The following is a 16836-nucleotide window of genomic DNA, read 5'->3' as shown; positions in this document are numbered from 1 at the left end:
GAGAAAAAGGAGAAAGAAAAGAAAAAAAGAAAGAGAAAGAGAAAGAGAGAAAGAAAAGGAAAGAAAGAAAGGAAATCCTGTCACGTTGGCTCACACCTGTAATCCCAGCACTTTGGGAGGCCGAGGTGGGCGGATCACGAGGTCAAGATATCAAAACCATCCTGGCCAACCTGGTGAAACCCCGTCTCTATTAAAAATACAAAAAAAAAATTAGCCGGGCATGGTGGCAGACGCCTGTAATCCCAGCTACTTGGGAAGCTGAGGCAGGAGAATCGCTTGAACCCGGGAGGCGGAGGTTGCAGTGAGCCAAGATCGCGCCATTGCACTCCAGCCTGGGTGACAAAGCGAGACTCCATCCCCCCCCCCAAAAAAAAGAAAGAAAAGAGAAAAGAAAATCCACTGTCTTTGTGAGAGACGGAAAGCTAAGGGCTCGGGCGGTGTCAGGGCTGGGGTCCTCCAGTTAGGTGTGAGGTGCTTGCTGCCGCAGTTCCTCCTGTGTCCACAGTGTGGCAGCATAGCCTGAGTGATGGTGCTTCAGAGTGGGGGGGCAAGGGCCAGCAGCTGTCCCTCGGTTTGGGTGGGGAACTGAGGTCCCCAGAGACCCCCGAACCTGCCAAAGGTTACTCAGAGCCAATAACTTAGGTTCCCCACTGCTTCTGCCCTTCTCAGCCAGGGATCTCAGGGCTAGTAGGGTTTTCCTCCCACTTCCTTACTAATCCTAGTAGGTGTGGAGGGGCACTGGGACCTGTGGGTCAAGCAGATGCCATCAGGTCCACCCCCAGGCCACACATAACAGCAGTCCCAGCTTGGGCCCCACGCTACCTCTCTTGGCCCCAGCTCCTTGGAGAGTTCTAGACATCTTTGCAAGTGCCAGTACTCTGACTCAGGCAGCTCTCCTCCATGTTACCTTCTCTGGCCCCCTCCCAGGCTTTTCAGGGGTGCCTTTGGGCTCCCCCACCCAGACCAGGGCCTCCCTTAGCACTGCCTAGAGTGTACTCTGTGGTCCCAGTGTTTCCACTCCAGGCTGGGAAACAGGGCCCTAACTCCCACCTTCTCCTGCACTCTCATTGAGTGACGCCATTAACTCATTGTCTCATTTAATTCTCGCTGCAACCTCTGAGACGTCATTAGGGGCTAGGTTTACATCCTGATTCTGCAATATACTTGCTGTGTGACTTTGGGCAAGTTAACCTCTCTGGCCTCAGTTTCTTCCTTTGTAAAATGGGCGTAAGATTAAAGGAATAACTAGTGCCTGGCACAGACTAAGTGCTCAGTGTTAATAAATGGTAGCAATTAATATTAGCCCGCATTTTGCAGATGAGAAAACAGGCCCGGAGACGGAAAGTGGCAGAGGCAGGATTAGCACTTGGGGCACCAGAGATAAGTAAAACACAAAGCCCCACCTTCCAACAGGTGTGTGGTAATGTCCACATACCCAGCCCCTTGGGCCTCAATCCTGACAGTCCTTGCAGGGAGCAGGTATGCCCAGGTCCCCGTTCTTGTAGCCCAGCATGAGCCAAGAAAAGCACACTCAGGATCCAGGCTCAGCGAGTGTCAGGGCTGAGAGTCCTGCCTCCAGAGAAGGAGAACTCGGTTAGAGGTCCAGGGACTCATATATTATTCACCTGTCACCTTGGGCAGGTCACTTCTCTGAACCTCAGCTTCCTCCCTTGTATAAAACAAGGACAGACTAGGTCAGCCCCAACACTCCCCCTACCTGTCTGGCCTTTCTTTCATGGAGGCACACAACACTATCCACTCTCTGTAGATTGAGGAGACCCTAAATCCATTACTCCCTTCTGTCTGGGCCTAAAGGACACAAGACCTTATTAAGCTTCAGCTTCATTTTGCATACCACATGGGAGGAGGTATTCACTCCTCCCTGGCTTGGGCTGGCCTGCTGACCCTGTCTTGGAGTCCCAGTAAGCCCACCCTTTCTCCCACTCCCTCATCTCTCTCCTTCCATCCTAGGCCCTGCCTAGCTGTGTCCCAACCTAGACCACTCCAGGAATTTTCCAGCCTGCTAGATCTGGCCCCCCAGGAGCCACTAGGAAGAAGTTGAGTCCGTGGTTTCAGCAGCTCGAGAGGGTCATGGCCTCAGCTGGGATCTGGGCCAGCTTCTGAAAGCCAGGGCCTGCTTTCTTCAGTCAGACTTTTGGTTTTCCTTCCACCTCCGTACTGACCCTAATCTACCTCCCTTGGAGCTTCCCCACTTGTCGCTCCCTGAGATCACCCTTTCTCTTTCCCTCTGCAGAGGAGTGACCAAGTCACTGCTCTACACTTATCTTCCATTTACTGTCTATAAAACAGGGTTGTTCTTGTACCTATGAGGATTCAGGGAGATATGCACAGATATAGCCTTTGCTGGGGCACCTATGTCTGAAGACACCTTCAATGCATGCCATCCTGTTCACCTACCTGCCTACTTACATCCCATCAACCACCAAACCGCCACTTCTGTGGACTCAACTCCTGAACAGTATGGATTATTTGTTGTTGTTTTTGTTTGTTTTCTTTTGTTTTTTTTGAGACAGCATCTCACTCTTGCCCAATCTGGAGTGCAGTGGTGCGATCTTGGCTCACTACAACCTCCGCCTCCCAGGTCAAGCGATTCTCCTGCCTCAGTCTCTCAAGTAGCTGAGATTACATGCATGCGCCACCACACCTGGCTAATTTTTATATTTTTATTTTTATTTATTTTGTTATTTATTTATTTATTTATTGAGATGGAGTTTCACTCATGTTGCCGAAGCTGGAGTGCAATATCTTGGCTCACCGCAACCTCTGCCTCCTAGGTTCATGCGATTCTCCTGCCTCTGCCTCCAGAGTAGCTGGGATTACAGGCATGTGCCATACGCCTGGCTAATTTTTTGTATTTTTGGTAGAGACAGGGTTTCACCGTGTTAGCCAGGATGGTCTCGATATCCCAACCTCAGGTGATCCACCAGCCTTGGCCTCCCAAAGTGCTGGGATTACAGGCGTGAGTGACTGGGCCTGGCAATTTTTGTATTTTTAGTAGAGACAGGGTTTCACCATATTGGCCAGGCTGGACTCAAACTCCTGGCCTCAAGTGATCTGCCCGCCTTGGCCTCCCAAAGTGCTGCGATTACAGGCGTGAGCCACCGCGCCCGGCCTCAGATCTTTAATCTATTTTTTAAAATTCTTTCTTTGAGACGGAGTCTCACTCTGTCACCCAGGCTGGAGTGCAGTGGTGTGATCTCAGCTTACTGCAACCTCTGCCTCCTGGGTTCAAGTGATTCTCCTGCCTCAGCCTCCTGAGCATTACAGGTATGCACCATCACACCTGACTAATGTGTTTTTTTTTTTTGTATTTTTGGTAGAGATGGGGTTTCACCATGTTGGTCGGGCTAGTCTCGAATTCCTGACCTCGTATTCCACCTGCCTCAGCCTCCCAAAGTACTGGGATTACAGGCATGAGCCACTGTGCCCGGCTTTAATCTATTTTTTTAAATGTGTCAAGCATCGATTATGTGCCAGGCACTATTCTAGGCACAGCTGGTTCACTAGGAACAGACCCTGCCGGGCCCTGTGCTCAATTCTTTTTTTGAGACAGAGTCTCACTCTGTCGCCCAGGCTGGAGTGCAGTGGCGCCGATCTTGGCTCACTGCAACCTCTGCCTCCCGGGTTCAAGTGATTCTCCTGCCTCAGCCTCCCAAGTAGCTGGGACTACAGGTGTGTGCCATCATGCCTGGCTAATTTTTTGTATTTTTAGTAGAGATGGGTTTTCAGCGTGTTAGCCAGGATGGTCTTTATCTCCTGACCTTGTGATCTGCCCGCCTCGGCCTCCCAAAGTGCTGGGATTACAGGCGTGAGCCACCGTGCCCGGCCTCAGCTCTTGTTTTGAGTCATCTCATTTAGTCCTTACAGATGAGGAAACTGAGGCCCAGGGTGGACTCATGGTTTAGCTGAGGTCACCCAATGAGCAAGGGGATGTCTTGGGATTTGAAGGCAGACTGCAGAGCTGGGTGAGAGCCCTATGGGAGCCTAGGAGGAGGTGAGAGGAGGGGGACACCCCACCAAGGAAATGCCGAGAAGGCAGCCCCTCCCTGGCCTGAGATTGACCTGAGGCTGGGAGGCTGAAGGAAGGACCAGCTTCCCCTGCCAGTGCTGCTGATTCAGGAACCCTCCTGCCTCTGCCAGCTCCAAGGATGGGTGGGCACCTGAGATGACCGGAACCCTGTGTTCAGTTGTTTGTCTGGGCTCCCCTGACCCTCAGTTTCTTGTTCTAGCAATGAGCTGACTTGGCATGGCCATCTGTGCCAGTCTCTGCCCCCTGGGGCTGCTGTGGTAATCATAGGCCTGGGTTGCCCTGACTTGCGGGGGAGGGGACAGACAAACAGTCATTAGTGTCCCAGACCCTCCCAGCCTGGGAGATGGTGCCCTCTCTAGTGCCATTTCTGAACCCTGCCTGATGGTATGGGTCGGCTGGGCCTACATGCCCAGGCCTCAGTTTACCCATTTGTATCTGTATACCCATTTGACCCCTCTTAACCTGATCAGATGGGGCCAAGCTAGGCCTCAGGGTCATTTGGGAAAGGGGCTGGTTTAAATCCAGATTCTGGGGCCCCACTCCCGTCATTCACATTTGCAGGACCTAGAATCTGAATTAACAAGTGTGTGTGTGTTGTGGGGTGGGGGTACTGACACTTTGCGAACCCCTGTTTGCCATGAGACTCTTCCCTGCCTATCCCCTGGCTCCTTCCACTAGGTACACTCCTTACCCATTATAGCCCATGTGCACTGTCCTCTCCCAGCAGGACACTGACCCTGGGCCAGATGCCTCTTCTGGGCTCCCACAGCCCCATTGCATCCCCCATCACAGGATGGTGAGCTATGGTTAGTTAGCTGCGGTCTCGACTCAGTTCTGTTGCCCTGCTCCCCAAAAAACTGTGAGATAGGGGTTGGGAAAGGCATGGCTGCTTACTGCTTAATAACCAAATCCCACTGAAAAATGGAGACTGCTGGCTGGGTGCGGTGGCTCACACCTGTAATCCCAGCACTTTGGGAGGCCGAGGCAGGCAGATCACGAGGTCAGGAGATCGAGACCATCCTGGCTAACACGGTGAAAACCCGTCTCTACTAAAAATACAAAAAATTAGCTGGGCATGGTGGCACAGACCTATAGTCCCAGCTACTCAGGAGGCTGAGGCAGGAGAATCGCTTGAACCTGGGAGGCAAAGGTTGCAGTGAGCTGAGATCGTGCCACTGCACTCCAGCCTGGGCGACCGAGTGAGACTCTGTCTCTCCATCTCAAAAAAAAAAAAAAAAAAAGAAAAAGAAAAATGGAGACTGGGTGTCGGGTGCAATGGCTCATGCCTGTAGTCCCAGCACTTTGGGAGGCCAAGGCAGGCGGATCATCTGAGGTCAGGAGTTCAAGACCAACCTGGTCAACATGGTGAAACCCGGTCTCTACTAAAAATACAAAAATTAGCTGAGTGTGGTGGCACATGCCTGTAGTCCGAGCTACTTGGGAGGCTGAGGCAGGAGAATCGCTCGAACCTAGGAGGCACAGGCTGCAGTGAGCCAAGATAGTGCTACTGTACTCCAATCTGGGTAACACAGCAAGACTCCATCTCAAAAAAAAAAAAAAAGAAAAAAGAAAAAGGAAAAAAAAGCTACTCCATAGGCAGAGTTGTCTTTTTTTTTTTGAGATGGATTTTCACTCTTGTTGCCTAGGCTGGAGTGCAGTGGTGCAATCTCGGCTCACTGAAACCTCCGCCCGCCGGGTTCAAGCAATCTTCCTGCCTCAGTCTCTCAAGTAGCTGGGATTACAGGCATGTGCCACCACGCCCGGCTAATTTTGTATTTTTAGTAGAGACGGGGTTCCTCCATGTTGGTAAGGCTGGTCTCAAACTCCTGACCTCAGGTGATCCACCTGCCTCGGCCTCCCAAAGTGCCAGGATTACAGGCGTGAGCCACTGTGCCCGGCCAAGTTGCCTATTTTTGTGGTCATTTCCTGATGATGGGCTAAACGTGGATTATTCATACCTCCCCTTTTTAGACCATATAGAGTAACTTCATGACGTTGCCATAACATTTGTAAACTGTCATGGCGCTAATGGGAGTGTAGCAGTGAGGATGTCCAGAGGTCATTTTCGTGGCCATCTTGGTTTTGGTGGGTTTTGGCCAGCTTCTTTACTGCAATCTGTTTTATCAGCAATGTCTTTATAACCTGTATTTTGTGCTGACCTCCTCCTAGCTCATCCTGTGACTTAGAATGCCTTAACCATCTGGGAATGCAGCCCAGTAAGTCTCAGCCTCATTTTACCCACCTCCTATTCAAGATGGAGTTGCTCTGGTTCACATTACCCTGACACATTTAATCTCCACAACAACCCTTTGAGGTAAATACTAATATTATCACCATTTTTACTGATGAGGAAACTGAGGCACAGAGAATTTGAGGTAACTTGTTCCAGGTCACATAGCTTCCAAATGGTAAAGTGGGAACGTGAATCAACGTTTTTTTTTTTTTCATTTCTCACGCTTGTTGCCCAGGCTGGAGAGCAAATGATCTCGGCTCACTGCAAGCTCCACCTCCTGGGTTCAAGCGATTCTCCTGCCTCAGCCTCCTAAGTAGCTGGGACTACAGGCACCTGCCACCATGCCCGGCTATTTTTTGTATTTTTAGTAGAGACTGGGTTTTTCCCTAACTCCTGACCTCAAGTGATCTGCCCACCTCAGCCTCCCAAAGCGCTGGGATTATAGGTGTGAGCCACTGCTCCTGGCCTTTTTTTCGAGATGGTCTTGCTGTGTTGCCCAGGCTGGAGTGCAGTGGCACGATCACAGCTCACAGCAGCCTCAACCTCCTGGGCTCAAGCCATCCTCCTGCCTCAGCCTCCTGAGTAGCTGGAATTTACAGCTGGGCCACCATGCCCAGCTAATTAAAAAAATATTTATTTATTTTTTTTTGTAGAGATGAGATCTCACTCTACTGCCCAGTCAGGTCTCAAACTCCTGGGGTCAAGAGATCCTCCCTCCAAGGCCTCCCAAAGTGCTAGGACTACAGGCATGAGCCACCGCGCTCAGCCAGCAACTTCTTAACACTTCCTGTGTGAGGCAGGGCAGGGACCAGAACCCTGCTGAGCTGTCCCTGCTGCCTGTGCTGGGCGTGGCCAGTGGCCAAAGGGGTCTCATCCTCCTCAGTCCAGCAGCTCTGCCAACAACTAACAGCTTCTGGCTGATGGTCTCAGCTTCCTCATTTGGGATGGGTAATATTGTTGGCTCCCTCGTAGAGCTACTGACAGCACTAAGTCAGCTGAAACCAGGAAAGGGCTTTGAACAGCGCTTGCCCCGCAGTAGACACTTAGGGGCTTTACTGTCGTCATTCTCCCTCCTCTCACCTCCCCACTCACTCCTGGGCCCTCTTCCGGATCCAGCCCCAAATACGGGGAAGGGCTGAACACCGCCGGCCTGGCGTGGGTGGAGGGGGACAGCCAGGCCCCAAGGCTTGGCAGCTGCCTCGGGGTCAGAGGTCAGCTCCTCCTCCCTTGACACAGCTGGTGGGGTTGGGGCCTGTCCTACCTGCCCCACCTAAGCTTCTAGGACCTCCCGCAGCCCCAGCCCTGAGCCAGGCGGCCTATCCTCAGCCTGGAAGGAAACGTTCAGCTTCGAGGCCATTGTCCAGATGAGAAAAGGCCTGGGAGGTGGGTGGGGACATGCAGACGGCCCCTGAGAGTAGGGGCAGGGCTAAGCTTTGTTCATACGCTGTTCTCTGCGGGGGGAGGTCCTTCCCCCATCTCCGTAAAGCCCCAATCCAACCCCAGAACAGTCCCAAATGCCACCTCCTGGGGATCCCTTCTCTTTCTTTGGCTAAGAAAGAACCCCCTGTGCTGTGACACAGAGCCTTTTGCGTTGGGTCCTGAAAGATGTGTAGGAGTTCCCCAGGGGCTGGGGGTGAGGAAAGAATTCCTGACTACAAAGCCAAGGCAAAAGCACGGCGGTGGGAGGTGTTCTGACATAGCGGGGAACAGACAAAATGGAGTTCTGTGAAATTGGTAAAATATAAACTTGTCAATCACTTGACCAATGGTGTAGATGGGGAAACTGAGGCGCAGAGGGGCCAGGGAGTTGTTCCCGTCAGAGCTCTCTTGGCTTTCGGAACAGGGCTGCCCCATTACATGAGTGGGCACGTCGCTCGCTCTCTGGGAGGAGGAAAAAGTCTCCTCCAAGCCCGGGAACGTGCGCCAATCCCCCTCCGAAGCGCTTCCCCAGCCGCCCGCGCTGGAGCCCCGGCTCATGGACTACAAGTCCCGGCAGGCCCCGCTCCGCGGCGCATGCTAGGCGGGCGTCCCTTCGCGAGCCCGGCCGAGCCCGGGGGCCCAGTTCACCATTGTCTGGCCAACAGGGGCGGGGCGGGCGGCACGGGGGGCTCGCTCATTGGTCGGGCGGCGCGTCCGTCGCGCTCGGCGCCCACCCCCGTGCAGGCCCGGCCCCGCGCGCCCGCGCCCGGGCCGCCTGGCGCCCCGCCCGCGCCTCAGGACCGGCGGGGCCGCGCGGCGCATCCTGCGGGCGGCGGCGGCGGCGGCGGGCGCGGCGCCGGCAGCCGGGCGCAAGATGATGAAGTTTCGGTTCCGGCGGCAGGGCGCCGACCCGCAGCGCGAGAAGCTCAAGCAGGAGCTTTTCGCCTTCAACAAGGTGTGGCGGCGGCCCGGGCTCGGGCGGGAGGGGGCGGGACGGGGGCCCGGGCTGGGGGCCCGGGGTCAGAGCCACGTCGGGCCCGGGGGGCGGGGGCTGGCATGCGGCGCGGGGCGGGGCCGGGCCGGGCCGCGCACCCCCTCGGCGGGCCCCCCTCTGGCTCAGACTCTGGGTGGATCTGGGTCTCCGGCCGACTTTCCGTGTCTGCTCCCCGAGTCTGTGCGGGCCGCTCTGGCCCTGGCTCTGCCAGTCTCTGTGTGTGTGGGTCTCTCTGTCTCTGAGACTCTTTGCCTGTCTCTGGGTCTCTGTCCCTCTTTCTCCGCCGCTGACCGGCTCTCTCGCCCCAGTTGTGCCTGTGTGTGTGGTGGGGGTGTCTCTGCCTCTGCCCGTTCCTATCTCTGCCTGTCTCCCTTTATCTCGCTGCCTCTCATTTCTCTTGCTGCCTCTGCGTCTCTGAGTCTTCTTTGCCTGTCTCTCCCTGCGTGTCTCTCTCTGTCTCTGTGGAGTCTCTCGACCTCTGTCGCTCACTCTCTGTCTCTTTATCCTTTTTCTTAGGGGCTCCATTGCGTCCCTGCTCGGCCCTTGGGACAGCCCTGGGGCCCGGTTTGTTTTGTACTTTGGCACCCAGGAGGGCGAGAGAGTTAGTGGGGGCGAGGCAGCTGTGGGGGATGCGGCTGGGAAATCCCTTCAAGGATCCTCTCCTTCCTTCCCCCACTGCTCCAGGCTTTGCCTTGCCCTGCTCTGCCCTGCCCGGGGCTCCGAGACCAGGGGACATGCCTGGCTGTGTACTACACTGCACTTCACATCGTGGGGCCTCAGTTTCCCTAGCTGTGAAATGAGGCTACTTTTCTCCATACTGTGGGCCCTGGCTCCCTCTGCCACATGGGCCAGCTGTCCTGCCGCTCTGCACCAAGGTGGAGTGAGGTGGGGGCTTTTCCTTCCTTTTCCCGGAGTGGGACACTAGGGGCCAGGGAAATGGGCCGCCTCAGCCCCCGCCTCCCTCTGCACCGATGTTAGAGCAGGGCCTCAGCCCACTCCTGGCTCACTCCTCTGGGGGCGTTGGTTTTGTCCTCATTCTTACCCCAGAGCCCACTGATCGCAGAGCCTCTCAGTGCTCTTCGAAATTAGAGTTATCTTCAAAATACAGGTGAGAAAATTGAGGTTCTGAGAGGGGTGACGGCTTGCCCAGAGTCACAGAGTGAGCCGCACCAATATCTTTCTTGAGTTCTTGTGTCAGTGGGGTTGGATTTTCGCCTTGAGGGGCAGGGATTTTTCCAAGGGGCTGCTGTGGTCCTGGGCCAGTGTTGTGCCAGGCGCCCTGGCCTGCCTTGAGGAGACCCTTGTCTTGGAGGAGGCTCTGGGACGGCTGGACCTGGAGTAGTGGAGGCACTGGGATGTCTCAGGGTTTCCCTGCCCTGGTCTGCAGTGGTTGCCGGTGAGAGCTGCCAGGACCCTCACACGGTGGCTGAGAACCTGCCAGGAACCTGAGAGGGGCCCAGAAGGGAAGCTGGTGCTCCGTGGTCCCCAGATGGCGCCTGTTTTCTGTGCCGGGGAGGCTATGAGGGTGAGGTGAGAGGAGAATGGCCCTTCAGGGAAAGGCAGCAACAGGCACAGGGCTAAATGTCACTTTTTTTTTTGAAACGGGGTCTCACTGTCACCCAGGCTGGAGTGCAGTGGCACAATCACAGTCCACTGCAGCCTCACAACTCCCTGGCTCAGGTGATCCTCCCACCTCAGCCTCCTGAGTAGCTGGGACTACAGACTCATGTCACCATGCCTGGCTAGTTTTTGTATTTTTTGTAGAGATGGGGTTTCACCATGTTGCCCAGGCTGGTCTCGAACTCCTGGGTTCAAGCTATCTATCCATCCATGTTGGCTTCCCAAAGTGCTAGGATTACAGACATGAGCTGCCATGCCTGGCCTAAATGTCATTTATTCAGCCAGTGAATTGGGGTGTGCAGTGGGGACTGGAGACAGATGGGGGTGAAGCTCAGCCCACTCTGGCTAGCCTTGGGGTGGCGGAAAGTAAGGGCCCTCCACTGAGGATGAAGCGTGGGCAGCAGTGGTGGAAAGTGGGGTGGTCTTGGGGAAGGGACTTAGTCACCTAAGTGGGTAATAGGTGATCGCTAGGGAATAGGCCCCTGATTCATGAGTTTGGGGGGTGGGAGACAGGTCAGGAGTGAGCAGGGACTTTGGACTCCGAGTCTTGGGTTCAAATCCCAGTCCAGCCCACACTTCGCCTGTGGAATGTGCCTTCTCTTGTTAATACTGAGCCCCACTGTGTGTGAGGTCTCCAAGGTGCTGGGGACAACAGTAGTTACCAAAAAGGACAAATATCTCTTAACTCCGGTGGCTGATATACTTGTGCAGGAGACAGTGAAAAGGCAAAACAAAAAAGTAAAATAGACTGTAGTTGGGATGGTAGCCAGTGCTGTGGATCAAATAAAGCAGGGCGAGGGGGTGGGAGGTGTGGCCAGGGCGGCTGCTGCAGCCAGGGTGGCCTAGGGAGGCTTCTCTGAGGAGGTTACTCCCGAGTGACAGGAAGTGCTGGAGGAAGTGCATTCCAGGCAGAGGGGCAGTAGGTGCAAAGGCCCTGAGGCACAAGCCTCCCTTAGCTGGGAGCCCCAGGAGGATCCTGAGCAGGGGAGGGACAAGGATCTGGCTGTGGCTTTCATAGGATCCCTCTAGCCTCTGTGGGAACAGACTGTAGTGACTACCAATCCAGGCGCGTGACGGTGGGGCCTGGAGCAGGGAGCGAGGTGACTTCTGTGTGTTTTGAAACTGAGTTGATGGGGCTCAGAAATGGACTGGACGTGGGGTATGAGGGAAGCAGATACTGGACAGTGCACGTAACCTCCTTTCCTCGTTTGTAAAGTGGGAAGGCTGCGGGGATTTGCGATGCAATGTCCCGTCTCTGGACCCTGGTTGTAGCGAGGGACTGGCTAGACAAGGTCAGGTGCAGCAAGGGCGTGGTATTATTGGTGGGAGAGAGAAGCCCCAGCCAAATCGCCAACTCTGTCTTTAGGTGAGCTTACTGTCCCAAGGGCCCAGATGAGAGACTGAGGCTTGGAGAGTACTGTGACTTGCCCAAGGCCAGACAGCTAGGCCGTGACCAAACCAGCTGCCCAGAGGGCTCAGTCCCCACCTGGATGGGCGGAGGCAGGCAGGGAGGGAGGTTGGGGTTACAGGCTGGGAACTGGGGTTTCTTACAAATGTGCATCTTCCTGAGGCAGTGGGTCAGGAATTACCAGTGGTAAAAGTGAAAAATAAATAACAACAACAGCAACAAGATAAAAGGAGTTACCAGTGGCCCACGTGGGTGTCCTGCACTAGTGTTCAGGATGGGACTGGAGCTCAGCTGTGCAGGCTTCCCAGGGAGGGCACAGCCAGGCCAAAGACAGGAGACTGGTGCAGAAAGGGTGCGCTGTGAGAGGGGTAGGGGAGTGGGTGGGGAGCTGTTTCTACACTCTGGGCACACAGACCCCCTTAACACCATCTCCACCGCTGATGGGCATGGGAGTCATGTTGCCCAGCTGTTGGCAGGTAGGGAGGTGGGAAGATGCCTTCAGGGTCCAGGCAGAAAGCTACCCTACCCCTCTCTGGGCCTCTGTCTCCCTGTGTCTGGGAGGAGTCAAAAGCCTCTGCCTAGCTGATCCTGGGTGTTGTCCCTTGACCTCTGACCTCCACTCAGGCCTGTGTATGGGGAGTGTCATGGACATCTTGCGGGACTCCTCCCCAAGCTTTAGTCTGTGCCTCTAAAAATGGGGTGCAGAGCCCTTCATGGAGTAGGTGGGGTCTCGTCAGTGCTTGCACCTCTGTGAGCCTTGCTTCACCTGTTTGTTGCTGGAGCCTCCATGCAGTGGGGCCCACATGAGCCTGTGTGCATTGAGGGGCACAGGGGCTTGGCAAAGGGCGGGCCTCTGTGGGCTATGCACGTGGTACAGTCATGGTGGAGCCTAGGGGTTTAACCACCTCCCCACCAACTGGAGGCATGATAACCCATTTCACAGTTGAGGACGCTGAGGCACAGAGCAAGTAGACCTGCCTCCTACCCCCAGTGTGTCAGCTGCAGACCCTGGAGGCTGCCTTGGGGTGGGCCTCAGGGTGGGCCATGGCAGAGGTGCCTGGGAGTGCTTACCCCCAGCAGCCCTCCCCTCCTTGCAGACTGTGGAGCATGGCTTCCCCAATCAGCCCAGCGCCCTGGCCTTCGACCCCGAACTTCGCATCATGGCCATCGGCACCAGGTCTGGGGCTGTCAAGATGTATCCTTTGCAGGACAGGTGTTCAGGGTCTGTTCAGGACCACCTGCCTGTAGTTCCCTGTGCTCTGGGGTCCCAGTCTTGGCAGCGTCCAGCTAGAGAGGAGGACAGAGGTGCTCTGATGGGCAGTAGTGGGGGCTTCTGCGGAGGTTGGTTGGTGTGGCTTCTGTACCTGAGACAACTGTGCAGAGATGATGAGGTCCTTTTGCTGAGAGACGGGTGGTGGGGGGTCAGTTTGCAGTAGCACAGCTGTCCCTTGCTACATGTCAGCCAGCCAGTTACCTAGGCGACCCTGCCATCGTCCCAGCAACTCTGGGGAGGCCAGGCAAGGGGGCTGGGCTGTGATACCCGTGGAGGGTGGCAGGTGGGCTGGGGGCCCTGGTGAGCTGATGCACACATGTGTGAATGTGAAGACACGTGTGTTCAGCCAAGGGGGCTGGGGGCAGTGCCAGGCTCGGCATGGTGAGCACAGCACGGCCCCCACCTGGATCCTGGCTGCTGCACAATGGGCTGTGTGAGCCACACAAAGCGGGCATTTTCCCTGCAGGCCTGGGGTGGGGGTGGGGGCAGGCCGGCAGCTCAGTGTCTCCTTGCCAGCCCTGGAGAATCCCACCCCAACTGCTCTTGGGGAAGCCGAGGTGCCAGGGTCTGGCTGATGGCGGCTTGCTGAGGGGTGCTGACCCTTACCCCTCCTGTGTGGCCTTCTGGGTTTCAGTATCCTGGTTTCAGACATCAGTTCCCAGAAAATGTGTCAGTGCTGGGAAAGGGGTGGGTGTGGGATGGGGGTCTCCTCACCCCGGGGCTGGGGGCCCTGGCCAGGCAGGGGTGGGACTCTGAGCCTGTGGTTTGTGAGCTCTTTGCCTACTCTGGGGAGTGCGGATGGGCTGAGATGTCCCCTTCTGTCCCATGGCCCCAGCGGCACCTGTTGGTGAGTGTGGCAGTGCTGTGGGCCCCACATGCTCTGCTGCCTGGCCTGCTGCTCCCACTCCTGTGGGTGCTGCGCTGCGTCCGCACATGTATCCCTGCAGCCTTCAGGTGTCCCTCCTGTGTTGGGGTCTCCAGTGCACTTGTCCTCAGGCTGAAAAAGAACCTGAAGTGCAGATGAGGAGACTGAGCCTCAGAAAGGAGGTTGGAGCCTGGGGTCCTCTTCCCTTCTTCCCCTGACTGCCACTGGCTGGAGCCCCTTGGGTTGGGAAACTGAGGCTGGAGAGGGCCAGCCCTGGTCACTAGAAGCTGCCCCTCCCCCTGCTAGGCCGGCCCCCATCTCCTTGACAACCCTGGTTCCCGCCCAGCTGCTCCTGTCCCCTCTTTTGTCCCTTCTTCGGAGTTTCTCGCCAGGCTCCTGTAGGGAATCTCAACTCAAGCTCCAGGCAACGGCTCCTGTGTTGTCACCGGGGCAACGTTGCTGACTCCTCCCTGCACCCTCTGTCGTGGGGCCCCCTCAGGCCCTGCTGTCCACCATCAGCCCTGGAGTTGCCGGGACTCAGGCACTGACACTGGGCACTTCAAGCAGGTCACCCACCCCCTCGAAGTCTTTGTGGTCATCTGTTAAACGGGCAGGCTGGAGTCTCTCCTCCCTCACGATGACAGTTGTTGGCTGCCTGCTTTGGAGGGAGGTGGGGTTTTTTTTGTTTGTTTTGTTTTTTTGAGATGGAGTCTTGCTCTTTGTTGCCCAGGCTGGAGTGCAGTCGCACAATTTTGGCTCACTACAACCTTTGCCTCCCGGGTTCAAGCAGTTCTCTGCCTCAGCCTCCCAAATAGCTGGGATTACAGGTGCCTGCCAGCATACCCGGCTAATTTTTGCATTTTTAGTAGAGACGAGGTTTCACCATCTTGGCCAGGCTGGTCCTCAACTCCTGACCTTGTGATCTACCTGCCTCGGCCTCCCAAAGTGCTGGGATTACAGGAGTGAGCCACCGCGCCCGGAGGAGGTGGGTTTTCTTACCCATGGCTGAAGTTTGGCCTGAAGCTGTGGGAAAAGGCAGCCTGGACTCTTCTGCCCCTGGCTTTCTTGTCCAGGCCTGGCCTTGCACCTCTGGCCTGCCTGATCCCATCGGGCAAGGCGCAGCTCCCAGAGCCCATAGACACATGGAGCTGAAGTGGAGTGGAGCCCCAGCCTCTCACCAGGCTGAGGCCAAGCCTGCTGGGTGCTGGGTGTGTTTATTCTCACTTGATCTGCAACAGCCCTGTAAGGTGGGAGTCACTGGCCCAATTTACAGGAAGTGAAGGTCCTATAGCAGCACCCGACTTGCAGGAGTGAGTGGAGCCTGCACACTGATCTTGGGGATACTGTAGGGATGCAGAGTGGGAGCTTTAGGGAAGGGGCCTCCGTTCTTCAGGGAGGACTCCTGGATGGTCAGGCCCATGCCGGGGCCCACTGGAATAGTCCGGGTCAAGGAGGAGCCTTGGGTGTCTCCCTCACTGTGGTTTGCTGGTCTATGCCTGTTTCCACCTTGACCTGCCACCCTCAGCTATGGTGCACCTGGCGTGGAGTTCACAGGCCTGCACCGGGATGCAGCCACCGTCACACAGATGCACTTCTTGCCCGGCCAGGTGAGCCTCTGCTTCCCACTGGCCAGCTCCCTGTGGCCCCCATATCAACTCACCCCACTAGGCCAGCCTAGTTTTCATCTCTGCTCACACACCAGGGCCGCCTCCTGTCCCTGCTTGATGACAGCAGCCTGCATCTCTGGGAGATTGTCCACCATAATGGCTGTGCCCACCTGGAAGAAGCACTCAGCTTCCAGCTGCCCAGCCGGCCCGGCTTTGATGGTGCCAGGTACTGGAGAACTTGGCTGGGGCCAGCCACTGGGCAGGGAGGATCTGGGGGAGGCTGTGGGAACCTGCTGTGCAAAGGCAGCATGGAGACGGGCAGCGGTTCAGGACGGGATGCCTTGAGCTGGGCCTGGGTCCCAGGCTGCAGCTGTTGGACCTTGCTTTACTGAGGTATACTCTGAACTTTTCAGGTTAAATGGGAGGTTTGGGTTGAGTCCGACGTGAGCAGGTAATTAACATTGTGAGCAGCAGGAGGTACATGCATTATATGCCAAACTCCTGGGACCTGAGGCCTGGCACTACACTTACTGCAATGATGGGGGTGTCTAGGGGTTTGGGGCAGGGCCTAAGCCAGTTGGTAACAGCAAGGGTCCCCTGGCCTCTTCAGTTGTGGGTGGGAGACAGGCCTTTCTGTGCATAGGTGAAAGGGCAGGGTTGAGGGCAAGGAGGGTCCCATGGACTGTGCTTGGTAAGGTGCTGGCAGCATGCCCCAGCTGAGTGAGAGTGTGGGGCATCTCTCTCCCCAGCCGTGCCTGAAATAGCTGGAAAAGGGGAGTACCAACCCAGGGATGGATTCCTGATGCCTCCCAGCTTCTGCAGATGGGGGTATCTGGGGCCCTCCTGCGAAGTCAGATGTCTGAGGGCTGGCAGCGGAATTCCTAGGAGGGGCTCAGCGGGGAGCTCCTGGTCCTGGCTTGGGCAGTGCTCTGGTTCCTGCCGTCCTCTCCTGGTGGGTGGGAGGAGCTGGGAGCCCAGTCTGCAAGACCTAGGGACCCTATTTTTATCCATCTCCCTGCTGACATCCTGATGAATAATTGAGCGGGCTGATGATGACGCATGTCTTCCTGGGGTGGCTCTGTAAGTAGGCCCTGGTGAGTGCTGTGGGGCCAGTGATGAGTTATCAGCAGTGGCCCAGCCCCTCAAACCCCACCTCAGCAGGTGGATGGGCTCATACCCTCACTCCCTTACCCTTGTTCCCTGCAGTGCTCCGCTCAGCCTTACCCGAGTCACAGTGGTCCTGCTGGTGGCTGCCGGCGACATAGCAGCCCTGGGCACTGAGGGCAGCAGTGTCTTCTTCCTGGATGTTACCACCCTGACCGTGCTCGAGGGGCAGACGCTTGCCCCGGGCGAGGTTCTGCGCAGG

The 16836-nt window shown here is 56.3% G+C and overlaps 1 protein-coding gene across 4 annotated transcripts in view; it reads left to right on the top strand.

The window, feature by feature from the left end:
• Nucleotides 1-8504: 8504 nt before the first annotated feature.
• LLGL1 (LLGL scribble cell polarity complex component 1) overlaps nt 8505-16836 on the top strand; it is a 19246-nt gene continuing 10914 nt past the window's right edge. For 3 of the 4 annotated variants that reach the window (XM_063718416.1, XM_024234460.3, XM_024234457.3), the window contains exons 1-5: nt 8510-8658; nt 12823-12920; nt 15389-15470; nt 15566-15696; nt 16677-16835. In XM_063718416.1, coding sequence (XP_063574486.1) covers nt 8578-8658; nt 12823-12920; nt 15389-15470; nt 15566-15696; nt 16677-16835 — 551 coding nt within the window. In that variant the 5' untranslated portion in view covers nt 8510-8577. Of the gene's footprint in view, nt 8659-12822; nt 12921-15388; nt 15471-15565; nt 15697-16676; nt 16836 lie in introns of all 4 variants that reach the window. The other variant, XM_024234459.3, reaches the window with a different exon arrangement.

The sequence above is a fragment of the Pongo abelii genome, chromosome 19 (genome assembly GCF_028885655.2).
Source record: "Pongo abelii isolate AG06213 chromosome 19, NHGRI_mPonAbe1-v2.0_pri, whole genome shotgun sequence".
Lineage (NCBI taxonomy): Eukaryota > Metazoa > Chordata > Mammalia > Primates > Hominidae > Pongo > Pongo abelii.
Note: the sequence above shows the minus strand (reverse complement) of the source record. Positions and strands in the feature narration are given on the sequence as shown.